Consider the following 16,055-nt stretch of genomic DNA (forward strand, 5'->3'; position numbering starts at 1 on the left):
TGCCATCCAGCCATCTCATCCTCTGTCATTACCTTCTCCCTCTTTCAATCTTTCCCAGCATCGGGGTCTTTCAAATGAGTCAGTTCTTCACATAAGGTAGCCAAAGTATTGGAGTTTCACCTTCAGCATCAGTCCTTCCAATGAATGTTTAGGACCGATTTTCTTTAGAATGGACTGGTTGGATCTCCTTGCAGTCCACGAGACTCCCAAGAGTATTCTTCAACACCACAGTTCAAATGCATCAATTCTTTGGTGCTTAGCTTTCTTCATGGTCCAACTCTCACATCCATACATGACTACTGGAAAAACCATAGCCTTGACTAGACGGACCTTTGTCAAGAAATTAATGCCTTTCCCTTTTTAATATGCTATCTAGGCTGGTCATAGCTTTTCTTCCAAGGAGCAAGCGTCTTTTAATTTCATGGCTGCAGTCACCATCTGCACAGATTTTGGAGCCCAAGAAAATAAAGCCTCTCACTGTTTCCACTGTTTCCCCATCTATTTGCCACAAAGTGATGGGACCGGATGCCATGATGTTTTCTGAATGTTGAGTTTTAAGCCAACTTTTTCACTCTCTTCTTTGACTTTCATCCAGAGGCTCTTTAGTTCTTCGCTTTCTACCATAAGAGTGGAGGTTATTAATATTTATCTTGGCGATCTTGATTCCAGATTATGCTTCATCCAGTCTGTCATTTCTCATGATGTACTCTGTATATAAGTTAAATAAGCAGGCTGACAGTGTACAGCCTTGACGTACTCATTTCCCAATTTGGAACAAGTCTGCTGTTCCATGTCCAGTTCTAACTGTTGCTTCTTGACCTGCATACAGATTTCTCAGGAGGCAAGTCAGGTGGTCTGGTATTCGCATCTCTTTAGGAATTTTCCACAATTTGTTGTGATCCACATAGTCAAAGACTTTGGCATAGTCAATAAAGCAGAAGTAGATGTTTTTCTGGAACTCTATTGCTTTTTTGATGATCCAATGAATGCTGGCAATTTGATCTCTGGTTCCTGTGCCTTTTCTCAATCCAGCTTGAACATCTGGAAGTTCATGGTTCATATACTGTTGAAGCCTGGATTGGAGAATTTTGAGCATTGCTTTGCTAGTGTGTGAGATGAGTGCAATTGTGTGGTAGTTTGAACATTCTTTGACATTGCCTTTCCTTGGGATTGGAATGAAAACTGACCTTTCCCAGTCCTGTGGCCACTGTTGAGTTTTCCAAATTTGCTGGCATATTGAGTGCAGCACTTTCACAGCATCATCTTTTAGGATTTGAAATAGCTCAACTGGAATGCCATCACCTCCACTAACTTTGTTCTTAGTGATGCTTCCTAAGGCCCTCTTGACTTCACGTTCCAGAATGTCTGGCTCTAGATGAGTGATCACCACCATCGTGGTTATCTGGATCTTGAAGATCTTTTTTGTATAATTCTTCTGTATATTCTTGCCACCTCTTCTTAATATCTTCTGCTTCTGTTAGGTCCATACCATTTCTGTCCTTTATTGTGCCCATCTTTACATGAAATGTTCCCTTGGTATCTCTAATGTTTAATCTCAAATTCATCTCAAGAATTAGGAGAGCTTAAATATTTGTAGAAAGGGGAAGAAAATTTTCCTTTGAACCAATGTGAAAATTTATTCAAGTGAAATTTTAGAGTACCATCTCAAAATAACATTTTCATCCCACCTATCTAGAGATAATCTATTTAGGCAACCTGAATTATCTAAAATTTAACTACTTGAGAATTACATAAAAAGAACTTCTGGGCAGCTAAATAAGAATCAGTGAATTCATACCTTGAAGAGCTCAAGGTTATTAAATATGGAAGAGCTTTAAGAACTCTGGCTGTATGTATACTTATTCTAGTTTGCTACTCTTACTGAATTAATTGTTTGGATTCTTAGCCCATATCATATTAGAAATATCTATTTAAGAAGAAGGGTTATGGCAGGAAATGTTCAGGAAAACTGACAAATGATAGAAAAGGAGAACCAAAAGTAACTAGAACAGACCCAAGAATTAAAAACTTGGTTCTATAACACTCCCCAAGAAATCCCAAGTACATTACTGCAGTGTAATATAATATACCAATGAATTTTTCTAGTAAGTACTCAAAGGGATGAACTTATACTCAATATATCCTATTTTGAAAGACTAGGGATGCTTTTGAACTGTGGTGTTGGAGAAGACTCTTAAGAGTCCCTTGGACTGCAAGGAGTCCAACCAGTCCATTCTAAAGGAGATCAGCCCTGGGTGTTCTTTGGAAGGAATGATGCTAAAGCTGAAACTCCAGTACGTTGGCCACCTCATGCGAAGAGTTGACTCATTGGAAAAGACTCTGATGCTGGAGGGATTGGGGGCAGGAGGAAAAGGGGATGACAGAGGATGAGATGGCTGGATGGCATCACCGACTCGATGAACGTGAGTTTGAGTGAACTCTGGGAGTTGGTGATGGACAGGGAGGCCTGGTGTGCTGCAATTCATGGTGTCGCAAAGAGTTGGACACGACTGAGCAACTGAACTGAACTGAACTGAACTGAGGGTTTCCCACTCCCGCCTCCCCTTTTCTACATTTTCCTTTCTATCTTTTTTTTTTTTTTTTTTTGCACTTTCTCCTTCTGTCTTCCTGGTGTGGAAACCTTTCAAGGAAATAAGGCAGTGAGGGGGAAGAAGTGCTGTGCAGAGGTACCAGCATTCAATGTCCAAGGAATAGGGAGTGACGAAAAGGGGTCAGTGGTAGTAGCTTGCTGAATTACTCTAAGAAAATCAAGGTGATGAGGATGGGGCTTCTGTGTGGGGCTGGAAACAGGATGGTGAGAGGAAGGGATGGATGGAGGAGGTAGCTGGAGTTGGGAAATAGGTTACATTGGACAAATAAATTAACTGATTAAACAATAAGTAAATATATTGAGAGGTTAACAAGAGCCTGATTACTCTGCTGTAGTACAAGGGATTTAAAAATATGAAAAGAGGGAAAGATAGAAGGAACTCCGAGGGGGTTAGATTGGAATTAAAAGGTTTGGTATTGGACATTCCCTGGTGGTTCACTTGTTAGGACTCTGCACCTTCATTGCTGTGTCCCAGGTTCAGTCCCTCGTTGGAGAACTAAGGTCCCACAAGCTGAACAGTGATGCTGCCAAAATCCCTAAAAACACACTCCAGAATGTGTGACACACACACACACACACACACACTTACATATGTATATACACTCAGATATAGGACACATTAGGTGTATTCAAATTGCAATCTATTGAATAAAATAAGAATCTGTGACTGTATACTAATATAAATAAATGAGAAGAGAACGCTCTTCCTTACAAAAGAATGCCAACTGATAAATGCAGAAGGAAGAGTAGAAACAAATAATTACCATTTGAGAACTATCTATTGGATATATGATAGATATTAGTTAACAATTGATCTCTGGCTGATAGGTAGAAGTTTGATGAGGAACACAGATTGACATAATTCAGAATTACTGAACACTCTCTTGAGTATTATGAAATACTCCCTTGAGTCTCCCCTACTAAAACACTAATACAGAGGGGAAAATGGTGAATTTACAGTAAGGAAAACTAGTAGCAACCAAGTTTCCTGCATCTAAGGTTGACATTGCCCATGATGGGGCTGGTCACTATAGTGTGACTCCTGATACAGTGCACTGGAATGAGTTCAGCATCCTTTCTGTGGTATTCCTGCCAGAGTTGCAAGGCCTGTGTCTGGCTGTGAAAACACTGATGAAATCATGTTGAAGGTATTTCCACAGAGTGAAAGTCTTGTAAGACCATCAAGTTATGGGAGGCAGAGAGCTGAAGAATTATTGAGTTAGGAAATGATGGTTAAGACATGACCTGGAAACTAAATGCAGTGCATGTTTCTGGGTAAGACCCTGAACCAGGATGGAGAAGAGAAACTGTTTGGACATTCAGCAAAATTTGAATTGTTTTGACTTGGATGGAATACTTTATTAATACTAATTTTCTGGTTGGAACAGTTATATTATAATAATTTAGGAGAGTGTTCTTGTTTTGTGGTGATACACAATGAAGTATTTAGGGATGATGGCCATCCTGTCATTTAATGACCCTGTAGGAAACAGATAAATAGACATACACATACACGTACATTATGTGTTTTTGTGTATGGGTATAAATATGAAACAGATGTGGTTCAATGGTAACAATTGGGGATCTGGAATAAGGGGATACAAGAATTCTTAATCTTGCAACCTTTCTGTAAGTTTCAAACTGATATTAAATTTAAAAAAAAGAGAGAGAGAGGAAGGCCAGGCCTATTTTTGTGAAGAGGAGGCTGAGTACACATATATGCTGAGACATTTGAAAACTCTTTGTAAGGTTACACATAAGCTGTTAAATAACAGCAGTTAGCTCTGAGCTGAGGGTCAGGAATAGGAGACAGACCTTCTTTTTCCTGTATACCTTTTCATACTGTTTGAATTTTTAACCAAATGCTTGTATTAGCCTTTCAAAAAATAATTTAGAAATAAAACAGTGGGATAGTTTATATAACCCTTAAGTGAGCTACAGTAGTGTTTGTAAACTCTCTTCTTTATTCTTTAGTTATAGTGAAAATGGTATTATCATACATTATTTGTCAGTGTAAATTGGTACAATCCATTTGGAAAGAAATTTGATGCTGCATATGTTGATGAAACTGAAATGTTTATATTTTTATCACAATTATTAGCTTTCTCACAATTTATCCTAAAGGAAAAAACCTTGAAAAATGAAAATGTGTGTAGACACAGAAAGTTTTATCACTGTTATTTAATTTAGCAAAAGAAAAACAATAATCCCTAGATGTCCATCAGCAGATGAACGGATAAGAAAGCTGTGGTACATATATACAATGGAGTATTACTCAGCCATTAAAAAGAATACATTTGAATTAGCTCTAATGAGGTGGATGAAACTGGAGCCTATTATACAGAGTGAAGTAAGCCAGAAAGAAAAACACAAATACAGTATACTAACGCATATACATGGAATTTAGAAAGATGGTAACGATAACCCTGTATGCGAGACAGCAAAAGAGACACAGATATATAGAACAGTCTTTTGGACTCTGTGGGAGAGGGAGAGGGTGGGATTATTTGGGGGAGTGGCGTTGAAACATGTATAATATCATATATGAAATGAATCGCCAGTCCAGGTTCAGTGCATGATACAGCATGCACTGGTGCACTGGGATGACCCAGAGGGATGGTATGGGGAGGGAGGTGAGAGGGGGGTTCAGGATGGGGAACATGTATACACCGTGGCAGATTCATGTTGATGTATGGCAAAACCAATACAATATTGTAAAGTAATTAGCCTCCAATTAAAATAAATAAATTTATATTAATAAAAAGAAAAAGAAAATATCCAGTAGTTAGGGAAAAAATCATAAACCATAGTATCCTTTATTCAGCCATATAAATATGAAAATTTTATGGCAACATAGACATTTTTATTTTTAAGTGAATCAAAGTCATATATATAAAATTATTAAACCAGTATAAAAATTTATTTGAATGGTGACACAGTTTAAAGTAAATACAGAAAATTGAAGCATTTTGATGAGATTTGGTGGCGAGATTTTGAGTTAATTTTATTGTTTTCTAGTAATGCTAAAATGCTTTCCTTTTTTTTTAAGGAGACAGGGAAGAATAGAATATATTTTAGATATATTTCACCCTAAATAACTGAAATAAAAGAAACTTCAATGTTATAAGTTTTAATTATATGGAAATTTTGATTCTGTAAGTCCCTCATTGAAGGGAACATGTGAATACTGTTATTTCAGAGGGACAATTTGAGAATTTAGTAACATGATGTACTCTAAAACTTAGGTCCTGTACAGATGTTTGAAACAAAGAGTAACACAGTAGAGTAAAACATATCTGAGTTCAGATCTTTACTCCTTTACTTCATAACTGGGTAACAATCTTGTGCCAAGTTATTTACTTAGCACTAAGTCTCCATTTCCTGATCTGTTAAGATAAGGAGAATACTCTTTTATTCCATAGATTGTTGAAATGTTTAAATTGACCAGGACTTTAATTTGCAATGATGCCAGCCTAGGATAGTCAGACAGATTTCCTGCTAAAACAACGAAGAGTGTCGGATAAAATATTTAAAGCATCAAATGTTGACAATATTAAAATAAATATTACAGTCTAAAAGAAAACAGGTACCTAAAAATGAGCACCACAGCTGCTTTGGGCTGGAAGAATTTTTGTCAGTCCATCAATTCTAAGCTCTGATTCTGTGGCCTCGTGGAACAAAGGAGACAGAAGTCAAGACCTAGAGCCAACCAAAGAAAAGGAGCCGGCCCAAAGAAGGGAGTCTATGGAAGACTTTTCTGCATCAAGTTGGGTGAATCAGAAGCTCACTCTATACTCCACCCACAAAAGACTAAAAAGTAACTTGCTCTGAAACTGAGCAGAGGAAAAAAAAATAGCAAATTAGGGGAGAGGAATGTTTCACAGAAGTAGCCATCAGACATTACTCACACAAATTTACAGCCATCTACCAATCAAGACCTTAGAAATAACCTAATATAACTTCCTCATTTGATGGTGAACAAAACTGGGGCCCAGAGAGAAGTGACTTGATCACTGGCCAGTTACAGGACAACATACTGGATAATCATTAGATGGCACCTGACTTCAAATCTTGCTTCTAGCATTTAATAGCTATACCAAAAAATAATAATAATAATAATAGCTATACCACCTTGAATGAAATATTTGAAATTTTTTGAGACTTTCTCATATGCAAAACAAGAATAATACCTATCTAGTAGGGTAATTTAAAAATGAAGTGTGTATAAAACTCTGGGTCCAGTGCTTGCCCACATGTTGTAGGTACTTAATAAATAGTTGAGAGTGGTAGAGGGAACAGCATGGATTAGAATCCAGGGCTTCTCTGCCCCAGTCCAGGACTCTTCACTAAAGAGGAGAGAGAATATGGTAGCTTCATTTTAGAGATTAACATCTGAAAAACCGTCAGAGTAAGTTTATTTTATTATAATCTTGGACAGCAAGGAGATCAAACCAGTCGATTCTAAAGGAAATCAACCCTGAATATTCTTCAGAAGGACTGAAGCTGAAGCTCCAACACTTTGCCCACCTCATGCAAAGAGCCTACTCTTTGGAAAAGACTCTGATGCTGGGAAAGACTGAGCGCAAGAGAAGTGGGCAACAGAGGATGAGATGGTTGGATTGCATCACTGACTCAATGGACATGAGTTTGAGCAAACTTAGGGAGAGAGTGAAGGACAAGGAAGCCTGGTGTGCAGCAGTCCAAGGGGCTGCAGAGAGTTGGACACAACTTATTGACTGAATAACAACAAAGGTTATATTCTAAGATAGTGCAGTAATTTTAATATGTGATGCCTCTCTTCACAACTCCAGTTTGAGGTACAGTAGGATGGTATAGCCACACAAAGTTACCATGCTCTTTTTCATTCTCTTATTTAAAGTAGGACATTTTTCATACTACAAAATTATGTTTTACATATGTACTCATGCTGTATATTACTATTCAAATACAATTAAATAGTGTACATAAACTGTATGTTGTAAGTTATACATAGTTTAATAAATTTTTCAGGAATAAATTTAACTTTTTGCTGTATGGACTGATATTAAAATCTTATCTTTAGAGGCGATTCATTTTAAAGAATTCTCTGAAGAAGTGATACCTTTCTGGTTATTTCACACCTATATTATAATCCTTATAGAGTTGATATAACCATTTCTAAAATGTTCTAGGAATACTCTGTCTTAATTCTTACTACCAAATAACTTCAGGGATGAAACTGGCAATCATGACATGAATAAAATCAAGCATGAGTGGAATGCCCCCTACTACAAATATCCTGAGTGTCCAGTGCAAGAGTTGTTCATTTCTCCATCTTTCTTAGTACTTTGCCAAGTATTCTGCACAGAGTAGATTCTCAAAAATGGTTACTAAAGTTCATTTATCAATGCTACTTTTTCTTTGTATATACAGAGGCAGTGTGGTTGAATATGTCAATAAGCCAGTTTACATGAATTAAAAATTTATCTGAACTTATTTACAAAACAGGCATAGACTCACAGACATAGAAAGCAAATTTATGGTTGCCAAAGGGAAAAGGGGGTGGGGAAGGAGGGATAAATTAGAGCTTTGGGGTTAACAGATACACACTACTATATATAAAATAAACAGCAAGGATCTACCATATAGCACAGGGAACTATATTCAATATCTTGTAATAACCTTTAATGGAAAATAATCTGAAAAAGAATACATATATATGTGTATGTGTATATATTTATATACACATATATATTATATATATATAAATAATCCCTTTGCTGTGCACCTGAAGTTAATACAACACTGTAAGTCAACTGTAATTTAAAAGAAAAAAAATTGTCTGAAAAGCTCTTCCCTCTCCCCTTTTCTTTCAGTTTATATACAAGAACACTTTATTTGAGATACAGGCCAAAGGTGAAGGTAAGTCTCCTTCCTAGGGAGTTGTGTGTATGTGTGTGTTGGAGGAGGAGGTAATGGGAGAATGGGATGGAGGTAGAAGAAGGGGATGGGATGGAAAGAGTACAGGCTTTGGAACCAGATGCTCTTGAATCTTCTGTCTTTGACTTACTGCTTTATGACCCTAGGCAAGTCTCCTTTCTTCAAGCCTTAGTGTCTTCAGCAATAAAATGGAGCTGTTAATAGCTAAGTTGAAGAGCTGTTTAAGCATCTGAGAGAATTTAAATGCCCAGCTCCATGCTTGAAAAAATAGATGCTTAATATATTTAAATAAATAAAAATTGTTTCTGAGATATGGTACAGACCTGGAAAGAATATGCTGTGCTCTGGTTATTAATACCAGGGCAACCACTAACAAACCACTGTAGGCATAGCCTATGACTTCTTTTTCAGGGATAGCATGGAACAATTTTATCTTCTTTCATTTTGTCCTAACTTGTTTCCAAACAGTTTCTCTTCGGAATCTGGCCAGTGATCCTGTTTGAGCCTCTCAGGAAGCAGTGATGAATTGTTACACCAAGAAAATAAAATAGCACGTACCCTAGGCCTAGCCAAACAAACAAGGAAATAAAGATCTACATGTTCAGATGTATTATGACCATCACAGCGAAGGAGTGACTTTGTGACATGCTGCCAGCCACACAGAGAATGAGGAATGGGACTTGTTGGATGTTTAGCTTGTGTCTTTATCTCATTTGTCTTCCTTCTCCTCACCCTCACTCTAAGATGTTTAAAAAGAAACAGACATGATGTGTATGTATATACCCGAATGCTAGAAGTATTGGGCTTCTCTTAACAGGTTAACAGTTTATGCTGATCATAGGAAGTTAACTTTTTTTTGCCAAGGCTTAGCATATGAACTTTTCTTAATATTTGATTGAATAATGAAAACAGTCAGCTAAGGACTAGCAAAACCCCATACCCAGTTGGCCTGCTATGAGGCAGCACTTAGCTGCATCAGCCTTGATTTATATTTTTGTCATTATATGCCTCTGTGATGGTCAGAGTGTTGTAAGCAAGCTCAGACCTGCCTCTGGGTTCTATACTTGTCACATTCCAGACTTATGGTGGGCACTGGAGTGGCTCTGTGTGGTCACAGCCCAGTGGAGTGGGTGAGTCAGTCACCTTCTACCCTTTATGAAGGCTGCCAGGACACCTGTAGAATGTCCCACCTCCAGCCAGTTAAAGGTTGTTGCCCTGTTTCCTTTGATCTTTGCAGATCTTTAAGTTGTGACTGTTTTTATGGCTAGGCAAACATGATTGGTGGACTCACCTACTCACATTTCATCCTCCTAGAATAACTTATTTGAGGTTACCAGTAAATGTTGTTGTACTCTGACTTTAAAATTATGAAATATTTTCCAGTTTTCAGAGAGTCAGTAGTTATGCCCAGGGAAATGCATGGAGTTAACTAGAGCTAAAATGATCAGGATTCTATTTACATAAAGCTTATTAGAATACCTGCTCCTTCATGTTTTTAGAAGGAAATAGACATAAGGATTGAAAACAGCTCTAACTTACTTGAACTTGTAACAGAACTACCAAAAATTAAAATGCTACGATACGGCAGTGAAATCTCATTGTAAGGCAGCTAATTCTATTGGAGTTGAATGTATAACAAATTGAGTCACTTGTCATAAACACAACACCTACCTAGAGTGAAAACTTGATTTGACCCCTTTGCTCATATATCACCATATTTGTAGCTCTGTACATTAGCATTTTTACAACTTTTCTGTGCTTATACATTATTGTAAAATCCATATTGTTTTTATTACATGTTATCATTACCCCAGATTAAATTCTGAGCTACAGCTTCCAAAGGAAAGTCATTTTTTTCTTATGCAAAGGTGTAAGACACTTCTGTTGTTTTTCTGTTGTTCAGTAGGAAACTTTGGTACTAATTTAAAACCAATACAAATTTTGTTGTTTTTTTTCACCTGCTGACCTTAGTTTTAGTCCAAGTCCTGTTTTCCTTACTTTACCATGCCAATTGGCTGTTACTTCCACCTGCTTTTATGATCCTCCAGCAAGAAAAACACTTACCAGAGTATAAATCTAAAAGAACTTTGGTTGTGCCTTAGGAAAATGGAAACTAAACAGAACCAACACAAGCCTGTAAGACTGTTCTTTCTTCTGCCTCAAGATTCTGGCGTCTGGCTGCATTTCACGTGCAACTACCTAGGCTGTCAGCCATCTGACATTTTTTGAATAAGTAATTTGTTTCATATCATTGTCTTGTTTGTGTCAGGAAGACACTGTGAGACTAAGGTTCTACAGTATTAAGGTCAGATTAAGGGTACAGAGAACATACCCTGATACTGAGGTCCTTTTGAGCAGCTTGTTTTGTTTCAACCGCAGCCACGTATAATTTCTTGTTGAATAAAAGTGTCCGGCAGCTTGGAGACTATAACACAGTTTTTCAAACACCCTTGTTTCTGCTGTGAAAACAATAGCATGAAAGCTCAGCAGAAGACATTTTAGAAGGGTTGGACAGAAAGCAGAGACTAAATCAGGCTCTTTAATTTTCTAAGTTAGTTTTTGTCTCACACCTGGCTCCCTTTTTAGCAATCTGTGTATTAGCACACAAAACTTTGTATCTGTGCCCAAGTATCAGTATTACAAAAACACTGATGACCTTTGTGATCCTGCTAAATCATCTTTATTTCAATGTGGCTTAATTATTTTATCCCTTCTAGGACTTTGGGTTATATTATTACAGGGTTGGGATATTACTACTTCTCTTCCCTTTATTAACATTGTCTGTTCATTTCCTGTTCCCTTTCCTGTTAACTAGGGAGTGCCAAAAGAAACCTGTTTTCTTCTGAGTAAAGAATGTTTTGTGAATATATCACTTAATGTGAAAGGTGCTCATCTATGAGCCCTACAGCAAATTGTATTTTAGAAAAATGAGTCCGTTCAGTTCAGTTCAGTCCCTGAGTCTTCTCCGACTCTTTGTGACCCCATGAACCGTAGTGTGCCAGGCCTCCCTGTCCATCACCAACTTCCAGAGTTTACCCAAATCCATGTCCATTGAGTCAGTGATGCCATCCAACCATCTCATCCTCTGTCGTCTCCTTCTCCTGCCCTCAGTCTTTCCCAGCATTAGGGTCTTTTCCAGTGAGTCAGCTCTTTGCATGATGTGGCCAAAGTATTGGAGCTTCACCATCAGTCCTTCCAATGAATATTTAGTTGATTTCCTTTAGAATTGACTGGTTTGATCTCCTTACAGTCCAGGGGACTCTAAAGTCTTCTGCACCACAGTTCAAAAGCATCAATTCTTCAGTGCTCAGTCTTCTTTATGGTCCAGCTTTCACATCTGTACATGACTACTGGAAAAACCATAGCTTTGACTATATGGACCTTTGTCAGCAAAGTGATGCCTCTGCTTTGAGAGGTGGCTAATAATTTAAGTTTTTCTTATGAGTCCTATGGATTGCGTATTATTTTGCTCTTGAAAAAATCATCTGTTGCTAAGTTTAACAGTTTTAGCTCTCAATTCCACATTTACAGGAGAGAAATTATTCTAGCCCTGTGGTTTATGATGTGCTACTGGACAAGCATTTATGTAAAACTGATGTTTCAAAAAGCACCAGTTCTAAATGGAATTTGCAACTAAGTAGCAATTTGCAGATCTACCTCTGTCTTCAAGTTGCTTCATACCAGTGAAAGTGAAAGTCTGTCAGTCCTGTCCGACTCTTTGCGACCCCATAGACTATACAGTCCATGAATGCTGCAGGCCAGAATACTAGAGTGGGTAGCCTTTCCCTTCTCCAGGGGATCTTCCCAACCCAGGGATCGAACCCAGGTCTCCTGCATTGCAGGCGGATTCTTTACCAGCTGAGCCACAAGGTTAAGCCCAAGAATACTGGAGTGGGTAGCCTATCCCTTCTTCAGGTGATCTTCCCAACCCAGAAATTGAACCTGGGGCTCCTGCGTTGCAGGTGGATTCTTTACCAACTGAGCTGTCAGGGAAGCTCACTTCATATCAGTACCATGTTTGATCACTTTGTGTCGTGGTAGGTGCATGGGTTGGAAAAATTTCCAGACATGAGGCAGAATGAGAGGAGAATAAAGTTTATTAGAGTGCAAGATGCTGTTAGAACAGTGGGTCAGCTCTAGAGAGCCCTTTTGCATGCTAGTGGCCAAATTTTTATAACCTCAAGACAGAATTCCTACTGGAACGGTGGCATTAGGTGATTGGTTAGGATGCTATAAGGAATATGAAGTCAGGGAGCTGGCTGATTTAGATCTGGACACCCATGGCAACAGTTGCTATGGGGCTTGATCAGTTCCAGAGATTTTTATTCCATGACCTTGGTACAGGGCTCCACACTTTGTCTTATTTTTCATTGTCTAAAATTTCAGCTTACTCATCATGCTGTAAATATTTGGAAGTGAAGTGAAGTCAGTCAGTCGTGTCCAACTCTTTGCAACCCCGTGGACTGTAGCCCACCACGCTCCTCCGTCCATGGGATTCTCCAGGCGAGAATACTGGAGTGGGTTGCCATTTCCTTCTCCAGGGGAATCTTACCGACCCAGGGATCGAACCCAGGTCTCCCACATTGCAGGCAGATGCTTTAACCTCTGAGCCACCAGGGAAGCCCCTAAATATTTAGAAATAATGACTAAAAATTGGCTAGAAGTCCATTGTGGAGGGGGCTAGAAATAAACAGTCAAGACCCATCTGAATGAAAACTTCAATGCTATTTTTGAAACAGCCGCACTCCCTTTAAGAATAAGGGAACTTTTTTATTTTATGTCTAATTGTAGTTACTAGATAGGGAGAAGCTGCCAGTATTGATGAGGTTTATGAGAGCATACCCCTGGACTTGGTTTCTCCAGTAGTGAGGGAAAGCCTCTCCTCTGTCTACCCTCTTAGATTCAGTTGGTGGTGGCCTGTGAAATAAACTGACAAAGGACTGATTAGCAAGAGAAATGACAAGTTTTACATATGTAAACTGGGGTTCAGAGTAAAATATGTCTTGAAGAATTTGCAACTTACCATCTTAATAAGAGAAGGGGACTGCAGAAAAGGGCACTTAGGGGAAAACAAATGATGTTTAGGGAAAGATAAATAGGCCCTTGGGAGAATAGGTGAGAGATATGCTAGTTCTCTGACAATGTGGTTTTAGATGTGGCACTGAAACTCCCAGGAAAAGATTCAAGAACTGTGAGTTAAGTTTTACTGGAGGCAAAATGAGGACTACAGCCTAGGAGACAGCATTTTAGATAGCTCTGAGAAACTAGTCCAAAGAGATGGAGGGGAAAGTCAGTATATGTGTGATTTTGGTGAAGGGAGAGTACTTGGAACCAAGCACTTTCCACCCCCCTTAGGTTTCTGCTACTCACAAGAAGCAGATGTCACCATGAAGGATGTTAGTGCTTTTCTAGATATGAGGAATACAAGAATTGGGCGCATTAACTTGGCTCCTGAAAATACCTAACCATCTGAAGATCTGTTCTGCCAGTTTTTCCCAGAGCACAGAGTCCCTCATTTCTGTTCTCCACCCTGAGCTCCTTTCAGGGAGCGTTGAAAGTCAGCAATTACAGGAATACATGATTTAATTCCATAATCCCCCCCCCCATTTCTATCATAGATAATCAAGGTAAGACTTTTTGTTTGCAAGATGAGTCTAGCCTCATCAAACTTAGCCTGATTATTTATATAAGTGCATAAGGAATGGTAATTGAAGACATAGACCTTTTGAACTTTTGTTAGAAATCCCAGCTGGGACTTTTGAAAGCCTTGAGATGAAATCCAAGGTAAGAACTTGCTATTAGACTTCTCTTGCATACCTGCACATGTAGATGAATACCTCCTTCTTCAGGTACCTCAAATATCCTAAGCTGCCACGGCCTGCCAGGAAGTGGCTTTCTTTTTTCACCTGTAAAGCTAAGACTCCTGTAAACCAGGTCCTGGGCCAATTTTCCAAGAAGCATTGGCTACTTAAAGTCAACCTTAGTTCCTTAAAACTAGTCATAGTTATGTACACCATCCTCAAATACGACATTCCAGTCAAAACCTTGGTAATATAATTAGTGTTTCCAATTGTGTCCTGTTACAAGGAGAACAAATTCTTGTTGAATTTATTCAAATAACTATATTGCCATGAAAATAAATATTCAATAAGCGTTTTCTCCAAATTTCTGAGGATTCAGTCAGGGAGAAAAGAGAAATGTTTTATTTCTGCTTACAAAGATATAATCTACTAAATTGCTTTAAACTCTAGATAGCTCAAGAGAAAAGGGGTCCCTTAAATCTAGAAGATAGAACATTAAAGAACCAGGAATATTCTAAGCAAAAGTCATAGAAGGAATCATTCTTCATCAGTCTATTTAGTTCCATGTGATAAATTCAGGCATTCCTTGATTTCTGTTAGCAATTTCATGAACCCATGAGCTTCTCCATTAGTTCTGGAAATCTTTATTCAGTATAGTGGTATGATCTTAAAGTAATATAACCCTGTATATAAAGTTATATAAGCCAGAGTACCTGTTATAGTCTTTTTCCACAGATTTCTGAGAAGGTATTGCTGAAAGTGAGTCCTATAGCTGATTACCAGTGTTTTCAGGAAGGCATCAGAGTAAAACAGTATCTGTGACTGACAAAAGGTTTAAAACGGCTGTGGTTGAAGGTCTGATAAAAGTTCATTATAATGCATTTGAGAAGGAAATTTGGCTGTCTCTGTGACATTAAACATTTCAAGATAAGTGGAGTTATGATAGGACACAACATGGATAGCTATGACATTAACAAATTTCTAGAAATTTTGTACAGTTGCCAAAATTCTTATATTAATAACATAGCCATAGAATTATAATCTAGGGAAAGTGTAATCTAGAAAGCATTATCACTTATTTGCTAATGCTTGCCATGCAAAGCATTTATTTAACATATCAAATAAATCTAATTAGTTTAATACTTCTCATTTTACAAGGTGAGAGAACAAATCCTTTTAAGAGTTTCCAGGAACCCTCTGGGAAATCTGAGTCAGAGGTCAAGAAGACTTAATTTAGAATTTGATTTGAAGAAGTTGTTAAAAGTTTTAAATGTTTAATTAAATAGGTCACTGTGAAAAATTACTTAACCATGTGACCAAAGTGACAGTAATTATATTGTCTCATTCAATACAGACCGATAATCTAAGAAACTTTGTCCTTTTAACAGAGAGGGAATTTCAACCTCTAGTTTTACATTTATACACTATGGAAGTCTCTGTGTGTGTGTGTGTGTGTGTGTGTGTGTGTGTGTGTGTGTGTGTGAACTTAAGAAATATAGTTACAACCTGAAAGTAGAGAGTTGTTTTATTCAGTGGGAATGTTCAGGACTTCAAGCCTGGGAGAGAGCATCTTGATTAGAGAAACTGCCCTAAGGAGGCAAGGGAAGGAGTCAGGTTATATAGAAGTTTGCAACAAAGGGGAGGGGGGCAGGTGGTCTGAACATGAAAGATTATTGTTGATTAAGGAAAACCAGATATCTCAAGGAATTTAGTGCTTTTCTATG

General features: G+C 38.1%; 1 protein-coding gene across 1 annotated transcript in view; it reads left to right on the plus strand.

Annotated features, from left to right (window-relative positions):
• ACER3 (alkaline ceramidase 3) overlaps positions 1-10,371 on the plus strand; it is a 144,711-nt gene extending 134,340 nt beyond the window's left edge. The window contains exons 10-11 of the mRNA XM_069553827.1: positions 8,467-8,512; positions 8,999-10,371. Of these exons, the coding sequence (XP_069409928.1) occupies positions 8,467-8,512; positions 8,999-9,052 (100 nt within the window). The 3' untranslated portion in view covers positions 9,053-10,371. The remainder of the gene's footprint in view (positions 1-8,466; positions 8,513-8,998) is intronic.
• Positions 10,372-16,055: the final 5,684 nt, after the last annotated feature.

Source organism: Ovis canadensis, chromosome 15 (genome assembly GCF_042477335.2).
Source record: "Ovis canadensis isolate MfBH-ARS-UI-01 breed Bighorn chromosome 15, ARS-UI_OviCan_v2, whole genome shotgun sequence".
Lineage (NCBI taxonomy): Eukaryota > Metazoa > Chordata > Mammalia > Artiodactyla > Bovidae > Ovis > Ovis canadensis.